General features: G+C 39.5%; 1 protein-coding gene across 1 annotated transcript in view; it reads right to left on the reverse strand.

Annotated features, from left to right (window-relative positions):
• The window catches only part of PSD3 (pleckstrin and Sec7 domain containing 3), a 451,252-nt gene that overhangs the window by 22,660 nt on the left and 411,589 nt on the right, over positions 1–17,003 (reverse strand). The window contains exon 14 of the mRNA XM_036751348.1: positions 7,348–7,491. Within this exon, the coding sequence (XP_036607243.1) occupies positions 7,348–7,491 (144 nt within the window). The remainder of the gene's footprint in view (positions 1–7,347; positions 7,492–17,003) is intronic.

The raw sequence follows: 17,003 nt of genomic DNA on the forward strand, positions 1-17,003 counted from the left end.
CACTCTGTGACAGACCAGAGAGATCTCTGTGCTAAATTTGTCAAACAGCCCATTTAGAGTAAGGTATGCTGCTCTGCATGAAACAGTTTCATTTTTTTAAACGCGAGGACAAAGAGACATTTTCTTTGCCATCTCTGCGGATAGTCAGAATTCACAGTCAGTCCCAGAAGGTATACAGAGAGTTGTGAATTCATCTGAAGATTTACCTTTGAATCTCTCCCAGTGTCTCACACAATACCTTGCACATTTTTGTAATTACACATTACTCAGTTGTGCAATATTTGTTGAAAGAATAAATGGATGGCAATGACCGACTGGATGAATGAATGAACAAAGCTGGTATTGCAGGGTGCTGAATTCTGGCCCTGCACCCTATTAAATGTGTGTGACTCGGGCAAGTTACAGCTCATCTATGTGAAAATCTTTGTAACTGTAAAGTGTTCTAGAGATAGGAGCTATTACATTATAGCTGCAAATTTACATCACTAGTAGTTTTAAGGCAGGATGACCATTGAGGTTACTATTAATAATTCACTATTCTACTAAAATGAGAACTCTTCCTCCTTACCCGGGGTTAAAAAGATTATAAGCATTTCTGGAAAAAAAATATGAACCACTATATTCATTCAACTCACTGTCTGTGGAACTGAAAAATGGTAGAATCCTTTCAGAGAGAAATCTGGCAATATGTAGTAAACTTTACAAAAGACGGGCCTTCTCTTTGATTCATTAATTCTACTTTGGGAACACATTTTGAAAATCTCATCAAAAACAGACAAAAAAGAGCTATTGATTCAAAGATTTTCATAGCAGCATTTTGTGTAACTGCAATCTCCCTTTCCCCCTAAAAATAACAGGATCAACTTAAATGTCCAACATTTGTCCCCAGCAAAATAGAAACAGACAAAAAAATAGAAGTACTTTAAATTTAACATGTAGAGAAACGTAAGACCTCCTAAGTATGAGGATGACCAAAAAAAATCTGGTAAGAATCTTTATTAACTGATGTAAGATGAAAGAAAGTAGAGGCAGAACAACAGAGTCTAAACTAAGTGTGACCATATTGAAGGAAGAGCGGATGCAAACTGATAGATCAAAATTTCTGTTGTGGGCTCAGAGTAAGTAACTGAAAAACTTCATGTGCTGAAATTAATTTAAGTTCAGATGCTTACTAAATAAATTTAGTTATTTGTATAATTGTTTTTAATAAAGCACTTAAATGAAAAATGTTTTTTAAAAGGATTTTTTTTTCCTTTTTGAAAAAATTATCATTTTTTTTTTCAAATAGTGATTTCTTGTCCCCAAAATCTTGGATCCTTTGGTTTGTCAGGCACTAAATTACTACGATCATTTACTGCTGCATATGGTGTACCTAATCTATGCCACTGATACACCAATTTATTTCTTAGCCAGTACCAGACTGTTTTGATGATTACTTCTTTGTAATAAAGTTTGAGGTCTGGCACTGCTAGACACCTTCCTTCACATTTTTTTTTCATTGATTACCTTGATATTCTAGACCTTTTGTTCTTCTAGAGGAATTCTGTTATTTTTTCCTAGCTCTATACATTAATTTTTGATAGTGTGGTTAAAAGTAGCATTATTAATACCTTTTTATGGATCTGCAATAAAGAATTATAGAATTTCAGATAGGAAGATTCAGAGCAATTTCTGTCTGCAATTCACCAGTAACTCTAGCTTAGACAATGCACTCCCCTTCTCTAGAATTTGGTTTCTCCATATGTAAAATAAACAGGTGGGCCTTGATAGACAAAAAGCCCTTCCAAGCTCCTAGTCTTATTCTTGCTGTGTGATGTGGACAGGAGACAAAAGACCATTCTATCCTGGGGCCACGATGCATTTGAGAGCTCCTTCATACTTACAGTCTGTTCTCCTATCACTGCAGCCTCTGCTGCCTACATAAAGTGGCCTATGAGTTCTTCTAATCAGGGCTGCCCTTGAAACAGAAACAAGAATCTTCTTTTACAAGCAACCTGTTTCTCTTGATATCTCTAACACACAAAAACAGGATTCTAAAATCTGTTCGATTCTGGTAAGGAAATTGTCCACTTTTATATTTCTCTGTTTCAGGAGCATGGTAGCCTACTTACCATAAAGGTGCTTACAAAAGGATGCTTGTAAAATACAGCACTTCATCTTTCTTAGAAGGTCCCCCTAGCTCAAATTAAAAATAGCTAATGGGTGAGTCAGGTGGAGGGGACTCAGCCTAGCAACTCAAGTGGCACCAGAGGAGAACTTCAGTGAAATTATCTATTAGAGAAACAGCTCACATTCATATAGCATGTGTACTTCACACTTCCAAAGAACTTCATAGGCATTCATTCATTCATCTCATCTCCCTGGAAGCCCTGTTAAGTACATTTGGGGGAGAAGGGATTAGCTTCATTTTGTTTGGCCCCAGAGGCAGAACAATGACAGGGAAAGGTGGAGAAAGGCAGGTTTAATAACAACAGAGATCATGATGATTATATTATACATTTGCACACTGCCCAAAGTATGCATAATACTTTCTATGTCATTTCATTTGATCTCATTTCGGTTTAAGATAAGGAAAAACTTCCTGACAAAAATGGAATAGAGACATAATGGGAAATTATCAGTACACTCTCATTCTGTTTACTTTCACTGGTTTCAGTATGATCTGCCTTGGAGCTATTTCATCAGATCTAATTTAAAACTAGTAGCTAACTTCAAGGGGCCAGAAGGATGTTTCAGTTTTACAAAGGAGAAAGCTAAGCCACTGCCTGGCTGAAGGCGGCCAGGTCCCAGTTAGTGCAAATAATAACAAACCCCCCAAAATGGTGGAACTAGCACTACCAGAAGGTATGATTATGTAAAACACAGTGTTTCCAGACCAATGGAAATCCTCAGTATAGATTCAAATAACGTGGTCACTTCAGGGGATTCATCGTACACACTAATAGGAATCTAGCTGTCGTTGGCCTATGGTTTTATTGCTATTAAGGGAGAGTTTGAACTTGACCTTAGATCTTTGATCCTCAAGTTCAATGCTTTTTTTTTATTACACCATATTGCTTCCTCTATGCAATCTCATTGCAAGTTAAGTTCTGCAATTCTCATTACAGAAATTCATATCCCATATAGCTTTCTGGAAACATATTATCTGGGAAGAGTGGAGCAGACCCCTGCAAATCCTTTGCAGAACAAGAGGTAAAAGAGTATGAGAGAGGAGAAAAGGTACTCTGTTTGGAATCAGAGGAGTGCTTGGAATGTTGACTCTTAATACCACAGCCTTTGTAGGCTTGGGCAGGTCAGTTCCATTTTCCTCGTCTTAATTTCCTCATCCACAGCTAAGGGAGTTGGACTCTTTGGTCTCTTTGGGTCTAAGATCCCTCAACGATCCTAAGAAAGTTCAGTTTGTAACTATATGAGCACCATATACATATATACCATACAGCACCTTGAAGACCCTGATTGCAATTAACAGAGGATATTCAAATATAACAGTAAAAATTCTAAAGACTCAAGAGATGAAAAATTTAAGAAGGCTTCGGAAAAAATGACAAAGACTTAAGCCAAGTCCATTTCTGGAAGCTAAAATATTGCTTCCTTTTAGATTTCCATTCCTGAGAATCAGTGCTAACAACTGTTCTTTGGGCTGTCTCACAGTCAGTTTTTGGCAACCTGGGGAAAAGCTCTGACCCCTCTGAATCAAAAGCTGAAGGTGAATGTCTGAGTGCTGGGAAGTGTTGTAAAAGTTAATTAACATGTGTGAAATCAAACGGGGTATGTGGCTGAAAGCCCCTTTGGAAGTGTGAAGAACTGTGATTGCTTTTAGAGAACTCCCCTTCCCCAAGGGCAAGCAAGACAACTACTGAACGCAGCAGATTTTTCATTCTTTCACAAAAGCCAGACTTCCCCAAAAGAATGGTCAAGGTCGCTGTGTCATGACAAGGGCTGTCTTCCTCAGATACCTGGAGAGTAAAGACAGACCTTCTTTTGATTCCTGGAAGATCCTTCTTGATATACAATTATCTGCTGACAGAAAGGATGGGCTTGACAACAAACAAAGCTATCCTAAGGTTTCACTGCATTAGTCCTTGACTAGTGAAAGGAAAGGAAAGCCTCAAGATGTGGAGAGCGTCTAGGGAAATTACCAATGTGGTAATGGACTGACCACATCAATAATAATAATGGAATCTATCACAGCACCAAGGTAGAGAAAAATGGTATAGACCTGTCTCACAGTTCTTCACACCTGCAAAGGGGCTTTCAACCACAGGTTCCATTTGATTCCACATGTATATACCAACATACATATACATACATACACACATATACATATACATATACTGTGTACATACACACATGCTATGTGTGTATGTACATATGTATGTGTGTATAGACGTATGTGTGTATGTGTGTTTGTATGTATGCATTGGCTCCAGAGTGCTACAATCTATTTACTACTCTGTAGATCATATAATCAAACCTTTATTAATGCTGGGCAATGTGGACATAGAGTGACTAAATCAGAACGTCAAAGGAGGTAGGTTAAAAGATGGAAGCAAGGGTACATTGAATATAAGAATATGGGATCAAAAGCTATTCCCCAAGGATGACCTGGTAAAGAAGAGAAACATACAAACAGTTCCAAAAAGAATTGCAAACTATAAACAACCATATGACAGAATAGTCCAAGTCACTAACAATAAAAGGAATGCAAATCAAAACAATTCAAGGTTTTGCCTCACATCTGGCAAACTGGCAGACAAGAAAAATCAGGAAGAGTCAATGTTGGAAGAGTTGGAGAAAATAATTACATTAAGCAGGGGTGAGAAATCTGCGGCCTTGGGTGCGGCCTTTTCACTGAGTCCAAGTTTTACAGAACAAACCTTTTATTAAGGGGATTTGTTGTGTGAAGTTTGGATTCAGTCAAAGGGCCACACTTGAAAACCTAGAGGGCCACATGTGGCCTTGAGGCCACAGGTTCCCCACCCCTACACTAATGCATGGCTGGAGGAGCTATGAATTAGTATGATCATTCTAGAAAGCAATAAAGAAATAAAAGTATCCATGGCCTTCGATCTATGGATTTTACTACTGGGCATATTCCCTAAGCAAGTCAAAGCTTAAAAAAATCCCAAATGAGTCAAAATATTTATAGTAGCATTTTTTATATAAACCAACAACTAGAAACAAAGTAGATGACCATGGACTGGGAATGGCTAAACATGTTGTGGTATATGAATGCAATGGAACAATACTGTGCTATAAAATATGATGAATATGATAAATACAGAAAAGGATGGGAAAACTCATAAGAGTCTGATGTGAAGTCAAAGAAATGGAAAAGGAGCGCAGCTGGGGACTGCGGTGGAGAGTGTGGAGGAAGGCCAAACTAACCTCTTTTGGGCAGAGTTATTACTAAACTAATAGATTGGGAGAAGGTCATAGTTAAGAGTTTACATAAATTTTTAGCACATCATTTGATAAAATCTCTCATACTACTCTTAGGGAATATAGAAGGGAAGACAAAATCAAAAATTGGTTGAATGGCTGGACTCAGATTAATGTTCAATGTTCAATGTCAGTAAGGCAGGAGGTCTCCAGTGGAGTACCCCAGGGATTGGTGCTCGGCCCTGTGCCATTTCTACAGTGCTATCAATGACTCAGGTAAAGGTATAGACAACATAATTACCCAATCTGCAGTTGACATAAAGATGGGAAGGGTAGCTAACACATTGGGTAAGGGAGTCAGAATCCAGAAAGTCTTGGCAGTCTAGAACAGAGGTGTCAAAAATGTGGCTGGCACCATTGCTGAGTATGGTTTCAACCAGATTAAAATGTAACATTTAAGAAAAACAAAATCTGAAACCCAACAAAACACAGATATTATTAATATGTGTTTTTCTAAGTCAATATGGGGTCCACAGGGAGCCTTATGTATGGATTAGTGACCCCCATTTCCATATGAATTTGATACCACTGGTTAAGAGTACCGGGCTAAATCTAACAAGATGATATTTAATAGGAATAAATGTAAAATTTATTGAGTAGCAGTGTGCATAAAAGACAGAGTTGACCTTGCAGTCAGGACCTGGATTTAAGTTCCAATGCTAACACAGGTTGGCTATGTGACCCTGGGTAAGTGACAACCTCCTTAAGAATACACGTTGCTAGTGAGTGGAGCACCGGTCCTGGAGTCAGGAGGACTTGAGTTCAAATCTGGCCTCAGACACTTGACACACTTACTACCTGTGTGACCTTGGACAAGTCACTTAACCCCAATTGCCCTTCCTTCTCCTCTCCAAAAAAAAAAAAACAATAAGAAGAATACATGTTGGAAAACAATTGTTAATCTGTATTGGTAGATGAAGTTTCCTCACCTAGAGTCCCCTATGATGACTACATTATGGGTCTGGACCAACTGTACCCCTCCCCCCACTTGGGTTCTGAAAATCAACGTCACAAGTACCAGATACTGGAGGCAATGCTGTTGAAGCAGGTTTTTGTTTTCTGAGCTTGAAGGGACTTTAGAGGTCATCTAGTCTGACCTCCACCTTTTAAAGAATGAAGAAATGGATTCAGGGAAGTCTGACCAAGATAATATGTGTAGTGAACAATAGAGATAGGATTTCTAGCCAGGTCTTCCTATTCTAAAGTTACCGTTCTTTCCAATGTACCACAATTGTTTCTCTCTGTAGGTGACTCCAGAGATCTTCCAACACTGGAATTGTGCAATTCTGAGCCACAGAAATCTTGTATTCACCTCTGACATCTCCCATGGTTGATCTTCCAAGGGAACAGATCTGAGAGCTCTCCATTCCCCCCTCACCCTCCTATCAATCAGACATGTGGTTTGTAGGTAGTCTTCAGGTAGGGGATGCTTTCTGATAATTGGCCTGTGCCTTGAATCAAATAATAAATACTCTAGGATGTCAAGAACTGAGCCATAGGGAGCTGACCAATTACTCGGTGGGGAAACTAGATTCAAGCATGTTTAGGTGTCTCTGACTTCCATCAAGCCTTCCTATTTTCTTCTTTCTTGAAGCTATAGGTTTGATAACACACATTTTGTGCACATATAGACATATATATATATACACACAAACACACATATATATGTGCTTATGAATGTATAACACAAACAATGAGCACATAGTTCCCCAAACCTCTAATTTCCATGGAGAAAGACAGCGGGATAGAGAGGAGGGAGGAGAGAGAAGAAGACAGGGAGAGGGAGAAATAGGAAAAGGAGAAAGAGAGAAGAAAGGAGGGAAAAAGAAGGGAAGAGGAAGGAGGAAGAAGGGGAGACAGATCCACAGTCTGGCCTCTTAGGCAGGTGCAACGATCCACCCGTACCTCAAACTCCAGGTAGTGGTCTTTCAGTTTGTATTCATCAATCTCCTTGGCTTTGACTTTCTTGTCAGGTGGGTAAGAGCGATGCTCGGCCAACTCTGTGGAAATCTGCTTGAGCTTGCTTTCATGTGACTTTAGCTGTTCATCCTGCAGAAAAAATATTCAGCGTTTTAGTGTTTAGAGAAAAAAAAAAGAATCCAATAAAGGAAAACACAAGAGACTAAAATTGTACCTGATGAATTCTCTTTGGTTCAAATTGGCCATTGAAAAATGACTTCAGCTCACTCCACAATCCAATATACATTTACTTCCTACCCTTCTCCTCCTCCTCCTCCTCCTCTGAGCCATGCTTGGCGAGCCTCTTTCCCCAAGTGGGCACCGAGCCATCTTTCTCTAAGCAGGCAGTTTTTCCTTCACAAGTCAGGGTGTGACCCACCTTGTAGTCATCTCATCACCATTTGCTGCTCCCTGGCTGTGATCAGCTTTCTCAAGAACCTCACTTTACAGATGAACAAGATGAGCTGTTAATTACCTTGCCTGAGGCCAAAGGGTCAGCTCCTAATCCTAAACCCACAAAAATCAGGTTCCCATTTTATCATTATTTCCTTTTGATTTTTCTTTATATTAACACCTTATGTACTTCCAGGATTATATTGCTTTCTGTGACTACTACTACTGACAAGGAGGCAGGAGAAAAAGATGGATCTATTAAAAAAAATCACAATACAGCTATTAAAAATAATTAAAATTTAATATTTCAAATATTAAATTGAATATTTTAATATATTAAAAACAATAATTTTAAAAAGCAAACACAAAAAAAACCAAGACTTGTTGTATGTATGCACTTCAGTAAAACACATGATTTAATTTTACTTAGAGGTGGCTAGTATGGTGGATAGTAATGGGTTTGTAGTCAAAAAGTTTTGGATTTGAATCCTGCTTGTGACACTTATTAGCTGTGTGATCCTGCGCAAATCACTTAACTTCTTTGTGCCTCAAGAAATTTAATAGGCCTCATCTAATAAATCCTAGATGGGACTATGAAGGTGGAGGGAATTTCCATACTGGGTGTTCCTCAGGCTGACAAAGCAGATTCATTGCATGTTTGCACATAATTTTACTTGAAATCATAGAATGCTAGATATGGAAGGAAGTTCATCCCACCTACTCCCCCTCATTTTACAGATAAGGAAAATAAGGCAAAAAGAAGTAAAAAGGACTTGACAAAAGTAGCATGTTGGTAAGTGGCAAAGCCTATACATTTGAACCCCAGACTTCCTAAACATATCAGAGTCCTAGTCTTAAAATGCTGAGACAAATAGTCTTGGATGCTACTTTTACGAAGAATCACAGAATCTTAAGAACTGGAGGGAGGAAGATGGCTAGATAATGCAGTGGGTAGAGTGTTAGGCCGGGAGTCAGAAAGAACTGAATTCAAATCCAGGCTCAAATACTAGCTGTGTGACCTTGGAGAAATCACAAATCTTTGTTTGCCTCAGTTTCCTCATCTGTAAAATGGAGAAAGTAACAACGGCTCCCTCCCAGGGTCTGTTGTGAGGTCAAATGAGATAACTGTGCCTAGTGCTTAGCACAGTATCTGGCACATAGTACTTGCCACACACAAGTTAGCTATCACTACTATTATCATTATTACAAAAGAACCCCAGAGGTCAAAGACTCCAACCCATATCTAAACAGGAATCCCTTCTACAACATTCCTGTCCAGCAGTCACCTAGCCTCTGTCCAGTGACAGGGAAACCACTAGCTCCAGAGGAAGGCCATTCCACTCCCGGAGAGCTCCAATACTGTTCAAGATTTTCCCTTTTATCAAACTGAAATCTCTCCCTCAGCAATCTCCCAATATATCTAGTTCTGTCCTGCAGATACGAATAATCTTCTCAACCTCTTGGGAGAGGAAATGTAGAACAATTATGTATAGGCAAGATATAATATGACTGTATATATATATGTGTATGTGTGTGTGTATATATATACACACACACACACACATATGTGTATATATATACATGTATATGTGTGTATACTTATATATAAAGAGAGAGAGAATGAGAGGAGTAAAGAGAGAAGAGAGAGAGATAGAAAGCAGGGTGGGGGGAGAAAGAGAGAGAGAGAGAGAGAGAAGGAGGGAGGGAGAAAGGCAGGGAGGGAGAGAGAGAGGGAGGAGGGGGAAGTGGAGGGAGAGAGACAGACAGAAACAGAGATAAATATAAATGTTAGGTGATCTCAGAAAGAAGGTGCTAGTAAGTGTGGGAACAGACCCAGAAAGGCCTCTTCTAGAAAGTGGGATTTGAGATGAAGAAGGCCAGGGAAGCCTGGGAAGCAGATACAAGGAGAAAGAGTATTACAAGCATGGGGGACAGCTAAGGAAAATGTCCAGAGTAGGGAGATGGAGATGTATGTGAGGGAGACCAAGAAGCAGCCAGGTTACAAAGGACTTTAAATGTCAGAGGGTTTTATATTTGATTCTGGGGATAATTGGGAGCCACTGGCGAATGTTGAGCCATAGGTGAAATAGTCAGATCTATGACTTTGGCAGCAGAGTGGATGATGGACTGGAGAGATGTGAGGCATGGAGACCAAACAGCAAGTAATTAGAGGAGCTCAGGAGTGAGGTGATGAGGGTCTGCCCCCAGAAGGCTACTATGTGGCCGGGGAAAGAAGCTAAATACAGAAGAAAGTGAAAAGGCCAGCACACTGTGGCTATAGGACATTGATTGTTTTAACAGGAGAAAGAGCAGAAGGTGAAAGGGAGCAACATTTTATGGCAAAGCAAGATGGTTCCATGAGGCCTGGTGTTCCCAGGTGACTCTTCCCTTGGTCTTCCGGGCCATGTGGAGAAGGCCCACAAGTTGTTCTTGGAGGCCGACTTCTCAGGCACAGAGAACACTAAGGAGTGGGTAAGGATGACTTATCAGCCACAGATCAGTAACTTCTTCTGCTGTCTTTGGGGATACAACTCTCTCATTTTGATTTATGTGGGGGATGAATATCCCTTGTGGAGGAATATTATAGAAGGATACTTGCCACACTGTAGTGCTTAGACTAGATGATTCCTAAAGCAGGGGTTTTTAACCTGGAGTCTGAACTTAAATTTTTTTTTGCTCGTAACATTATATGTATATTATTTTATGCATTTAAAAACATCATTCTGAGAAGACAAAGGCTCCAAAGGCATGACACAAAAATGGCTAAAAATCTCTGTCTAGAGTTCCTTCCATCTCTCAGCCTAAATGATCTTAGCAGTCAGATTGTAGGAATCCTTTTAAAGCTTATGGGTACTAGAAGGTGTAAGCCATAGGATGGAAGGCACAGGAAAATGAAAAGGCGTAGAACGGAAGAAGAGGCAGAGGAGAGTAAGGTTGGCAAAGGTCTTCAGGAAGGTCTTCAATGAAGACTTTCAATTTATAGAGATTAAGAGATAATAAAAGAAGAGGGAAGAAAAAAGGTCTGGGCAGAAAGAAGAGAGGGAAAAGAGATGAGTCTAGAGGAGGAGGGAAGAATTCACCAACAGAGACCAGGGATCACTCATACCTACACCAGACTATGCAAACCTCTTTAAAATCTCTAATAAAAAAGCATAATGAAAAATGCCACCACATTCACAGTCAGTGGGAGTGGGCAGTGTACAGAATAGTTCCCCTGGAAGTCAGTCTCATCTCTTCCTTATTTAAAACATGATGTAGCACACAGTGAATCAGCAGGTTAACAGAACCTACAGATGTTACAAACAAAAATAAGGATGTAGGAGGAGTAGGGGGGGAGAGGGAGGGAGGAAGGAGAGATGAGAGGAGGGGTAGAAAGAGAGAGAGAGAGAGAGAGAGAGAGAGAGAGAGAGAGAGAGAGAGAAGAAGAAGAAGAAGAAGAAGAAGAAGAAGAAGAAGAAGAAGAAGAAGAAGAAGAAGAAGAAGAAGAAGAAGAAGAAGAAGAAGAGAGAAGAGGAGGGGAGGGAGAAAGAGAAACAGAGACACTGAGAGAGACAGAGAGAAATAAAGAGGGAAAGAGAGAAAAGAGAGAGAAGAGAGACAGAACTAACACAAATCAGTTCCTAGGAAAAGAAAACAGAAGACAAATTGTCACCAAACAAGATGAAAACTCATCATTTTTCATGAGGTTTATTTTTTAGGCGGGGGAGATCTTGGGGGGGATGGAGGGCAAAGCAGTGTCTGGGAGAAAACAAATGGGTGGAAATCCTTTTAAAAAGTTATAATCAAACCACATTCAATTCCACCTACTCTTATTCATCCTACATTCAATGCAGCCACTTCCATGAGGCATTTCTTGATCGTTACCTAATCAGAAGTATTCTCTAACTCTCCAATAATACTTTATTAGTACTTCTCCTATATACTTTTGCCCTCCATAGTTACTTGGGTAACCTGTCATCTTCCTTACTAAGTTCAGGGACATCATACTTTTTAATCCCTTGTTGCACCTAATATAGCTTAACTCTCTAGCTCTCAGTTTCTTCGTACGTAAAATAAGAGAATTGGAAAATACTGAAAGTGCCTTCCAACTGTACAGGCTAATGATCTGCAGAGTGAGGTGTTTTAAACAGTAAGACATCCCAGAGTTAAGATCACTTGTGCTCAGCCTCGCCTCTGACACACACTTGTGTGACTGGGTGAGACACTCAATCTCTCGCTGCTCTAGAGAACTAATTTCAAGTCAAGGAGAAGGTGCCAATTTGCACCTTTGTAAAGAGACTTTCCTCCAAAGAAATCACAGGTCCAGTTCCACCTGATGAGACAGCAACCTTGTCTCCAAGGTTATTTTGCTCAACATATAACTGTAATGAGATGTCTGCTGAACCACGCGTCAAACTCATAGCCCTAAACCAGATTAAAATGTAACTGGGAAATGTTTAACAATATAAATGTACAATATAATGTAGATAATGTTAATTTATGGTTTTTTAACTCAATATGTAGCCCACAACTTTATGTTAAACAATTATTTTGGTCAACTTGACATCACCAAAAGGCAGACATACTGAAGGACTCTAAAGAAAAGCAAACATTTAAATGCTGGGAATGGAAGGACTGGTTTTCCTTCCTTGGATCTTGGGAAAATATTCTGTTAGCTCTCTCAGACTCTGAGAATATTCTGCTTTGCATTAGAGTCATAGGACCTAGCACTTTCCAGCACACAGTTGGAGTTTAGTGTTTGCGGCACTGAATTAAATTGCACAGTTATTGCATATTGTTCATGATCCCTTTTGGGATTACACTGGAGTCGTTTGCCATTTCCTTCTCCAGCTCATTTCACAGATGAGGAAACAGAAGCAAAGAGGGTGAAGTGACTTGCCCAGGGTCTAACAGCGAGTTAGTGTCTGAGGTTGGATTTGAACTCAGGTCTTCCTGACTCCAGGTCCAAAGCTCTATGCATTGGCCTCCAATTGCTGTATAGTTATTACTCAGTATTACTCTTTGCTAAACTGTAAACCCTATGGGGCAGGAACCATGCCATAATCATGACCACAACATTGAAATGGTATTCTCTACATGTTAATAGTGGCTATTAAAATTTAATATAGAACCAATAACATTAATAATATTAATTATTTATTAACAATATTTTATATGAATAATATCAATTAATTATTGATATTTATATTAATCTATATTAATAGTATTTATTATTTATTATTATATTGTATTTTACATATTTACATATTATATATTATTATATTATCATAATATTTATTATTTATTATATTATTAATACTAACATTCACGACTGAATGAATGTTTTAGGAGGTAATTGGATAGTGCAGCAGGGGATGAAGACAGAATAAAAAAGCATCTGAGGCCATCTTTACAATCATATTAAGTACAGTCTGGAGTTGGAAGGGATTTCAGAGGCCATCAAGTTCAACCCCCTCATTTTTACATATGAGGAAAGTGAGGCCTGGGGCAGTTAAAGTGAGTTAGTAAAGGTCATAAAGGTTGTAAACATCAAAGGTGGGATTTGAATCCAGCTCCCCTGACTCCAGATGCAGTGTTCATTCCCCCAGACCCTAATACGATCTTGACAGCTGCAGAGTAACTTAACCCATATCAAAAGATTACTAATAAAGTCACCTGCAAAGATGATTATCTCTTGACTGTATCAAGACCTCGACTTGACTTTCCAAGCTTCTCGACAAATGAATCCAGATGACTAGTCCTACTTTTATTTCTTACGACTCCCCAACACCCCTGCTCTGTTCTAATCCATGCAGTTTTTGACTCAAATTCTTCCTCTCTCTGTCTACTACTACCACTCTGGCTCTCACTCATCTCCCTCTCCTGTGAAATACTGAAGTATTCAGGGTCTTCACAACAGGACTGCACGTTCGATTACTTTCTTCCTGACTATCCTATATGCCTTCAGTTCACACCCTCCTTACCTATTCCTGAATCTTCTCTTTTCTTTTATGATACAGCTCAAGCACTATTTTCTATTGTTTTTTTTTTCCTGATTCCCCTCATTTTCTAAGGCCATCCATTTCTCCTAGGCTAGCTGGTATTGAACTACTTTGTGTACTGACTTTCTGTTTGTGCTGTGTATATTTACATATTTACTCGTTGTCTGCCCTGTAAGCTCCTAGTGAATAGGGATTGTTTCACTCTTTGTACTTAGTATCTCAAGGTCACACAGATTGTAAGCATCAAAGTCAGGATTTGAACCCAGGTCTTCTGACTCTAGAAACTCCCTGATATGACCTTGGTAGCCGCTGAGTGTCTTAACCCATGTGATAGCACAGTGCCTGGAACACAGGAGCCGCTTAAAAAACACTTATTGACTGGATGATTTAGTCTGGTGGGTTCATATTGTCTTTCCTGATCTCCTTGAGGACAGTGATCTGGACTTTTATTTCTCCTGTGCACCCTCCCCCTCTCTGAGAGGGCCTAGTATAGCACTAGGCAAAGAAGAGGTGCCCAATAAATACTTGTACATGACACGAAGGAGGGCAGCTAGGTGACACAGTGGCTAGAATGCCAGCCCTGGAGTCAGGAAGACCTGAGTTCAAATCCAGCTTCAGATACTTACTAGCTGTGTGACCCTGGGCAAATCACTTAACCCTGTTTGCCTCAGTTTCCTCATGAGTAAAATGAGTTTGAGAAGGAAATGGCAAACCACTCCAGTATCTTTGCCAAGAAAACCCAAATGGGGTCACAAAGAGTCGAACATGACTAAAACAACACTAAAATGACATGAAGAATATGAACACAAAAGGGAGGAAGGGCATCGTAAATTTATAAATTCCCTCCCTTTGGTGCTACTTTAAAGCCAAGATAGACTCCTGAAGATCATGAAAAATTATTCAACAGCATACAGGCACCTCAAGGACAAGGAACAAACACACACACACACACACACAGACAAGACACGCGCGTGCATGCGCACATGCATATGTATTTATATCCTTAGAACAGTGCCTTGTACATGGGTACTTAATATCTGATGAATAATAATAATTTTAAAAGTATAATAATAATTTAAAAAACAAACCCTAGAGCCTGGCTGGAATAAGATACTACAATAGACCCATCCTGAACCTATTTTTCAAGAGAATATGAGGGATTTTTATTGCTACAATTACCACTAGAATGATCTTGGCACACAGTAAGAGTTTAATAAATGCTTGCTCGATCATTTCCTTTGTAGTACAATACTGGGGTATACCGCTCATGGACAAGGTTCCTGCAAAACTCTGCTTTAATAATATCAAAGAGAATTACTTAAGAGACCTCCCCCACCCCCCACCGCCATCCCATCCCCACTCCCCATTACTTCCCTCTGAAAAATAGAGTGTCAAGGAAAATTCTATCTTAAACTATTTATGAGACAGCAACATTCTCTCCGCAAAGAGTCTTGCTCTACTGGGTGCTTATCAGATGGCTTCTCCATACACACGCACACAGCAAATTCAGGCACTTCCAAATAGTATGAGTGATCCATTTGTTCAGCTCTTGTCCACGGAGGATTCGTTAAAAAAAAATCTATTAAAGAGGGTTACTTATGGAGACCAAATTCAGTGTAGAAACTCAAATAAGAGCAAATCTATAAACGTCTAAGTTCAGAGAGTACTCTCCCTCACAACAACCCTAAGGATAGGCGGTAGAAATGTTGCTATCCCCACTTTACAGACGAGGAAACTTAGGATCCAAAAAGCTAAGGGTCTTTCTTAAGGTCAGATGGCTAGGAAGTGTCAGAACCAGGATTCCAGCTCAGGTCTTCTCATTATAAGATTAGTGCACTTAGTATCGTCCCATACAAGTGTCTAATGTCTGAATACTGGAGTAGAAAACATTGCTAATACTCCAAAATGAATTTTCTTCCTCCCAGAAGAAGAAAAATGTGCTTTGGCAACATTTTCATGGCAAAACAACTAAAGAGGGTGAATCCTCCTACACGGCAAGAGTTGTTCAGGAAGAAATATTACATTCTGAACTAAGTTGCACTGATGATCATCATAGTTAATAATTAAGGCTAATATGTTTTGGATAGAAGACAAAAATAAATTAAAGCCAGGAAATGACAGAGCAGATGAATACTTGTTTTGAGAAGTATACTTTTAAAAAACTGAACATTTAATTTTTCCTTAATTATAATTTCATTTTTTTTCCAAGCAGGGCAATTAATGATTCTGTGCTTTCATACCATAAATTATAATCAAGAGAGCACTTTGAGTATTTGGCATTTAGGAAAGCCTGAGTCAGGTGCGGGAGTGTCAAATAATCCAGATTGTAGAATCGGGTTGGGAGGTCAGACTGAAAGGAAATGAGATAAAGGCTGATGTAATCATTAGCACACCTGGAACACTGTTAAAGGAAGCACCGAGTAAGTTAAATGGTAACTTCAAGACTACCCACAAATAACTGACATAACTATTCTTCCATTTTTGGCTATAGTGCAACTGGCTCTTTCCCCCTTCCCCATCCATCTCTCGATAATTATCATTTGTCACTGTAGTCTCGTATCAACCTTTAAGCTAAACATCTAAGGGATTATCTCTTTTCTGTAGAAGTGGATGATGAGATACTAAGATGAAGGTCATCTTGGTTTGATTCTATTTCTGGGAGTAAGACTGAAGATCTGCTTCTCCCTTTCTAGGGAAATCAAAGAAAGTGACAAAATGCTCTAAGGTGTAATGCATGAGACTTGGTGCTGTGTTCTTATAAGCCACCTTACAAAACCTTTCATTTGATAGATTATTTATGTAAGTTATCCCTGACTAGTATCTGTTCTTTCTGCCCAGTAACAGTAAGAAGAGGCCTCAATTGTATCGGGAGGGAAGACATTATAAAAGAAGATATATAAGATCTCTAAGATGATAAAAATATATTATCAAGGGAAACGGCGGAGTATTCCTCCAGGAAATACAGGAGAAAGCAGCCCTCCTCACAAGTAACAACAGGTAAAAGCAGCAATTCCAGGTTCTTTCTTTCCTCCTTCATCTTTCTCAAAAAGTAGCAACTAGCTGGGTGTGATGGCACACATCTATAATTTCTACTACCAGGGAGGCTGATACTGACAGAAATCAGGAGCTCCAAGTTCTGAGCTGAAGTGGGTGGAGCTAACTGGGTGTACCCACCGAGACCAGCACTGACTTGGTGTGCCGTGGGGCGGGGCAGACAGGTGGAGTGAG

This window comes from Trichosurus vulpecula, chromosome 3 (assembly GCF_011100635.1).
Source record: "Trichosurus vulpecula isolate mTriVul1 chromosome 3, mTriVul1.pri, whole genome shotgun sequence".
Taxonomy (NCBI): Eukaryota; Metazoa; Chordata; class Mammalia; order Diprotodontia; family Phalangeridae; genus Trichosurus; species Trichosurus vulpecula.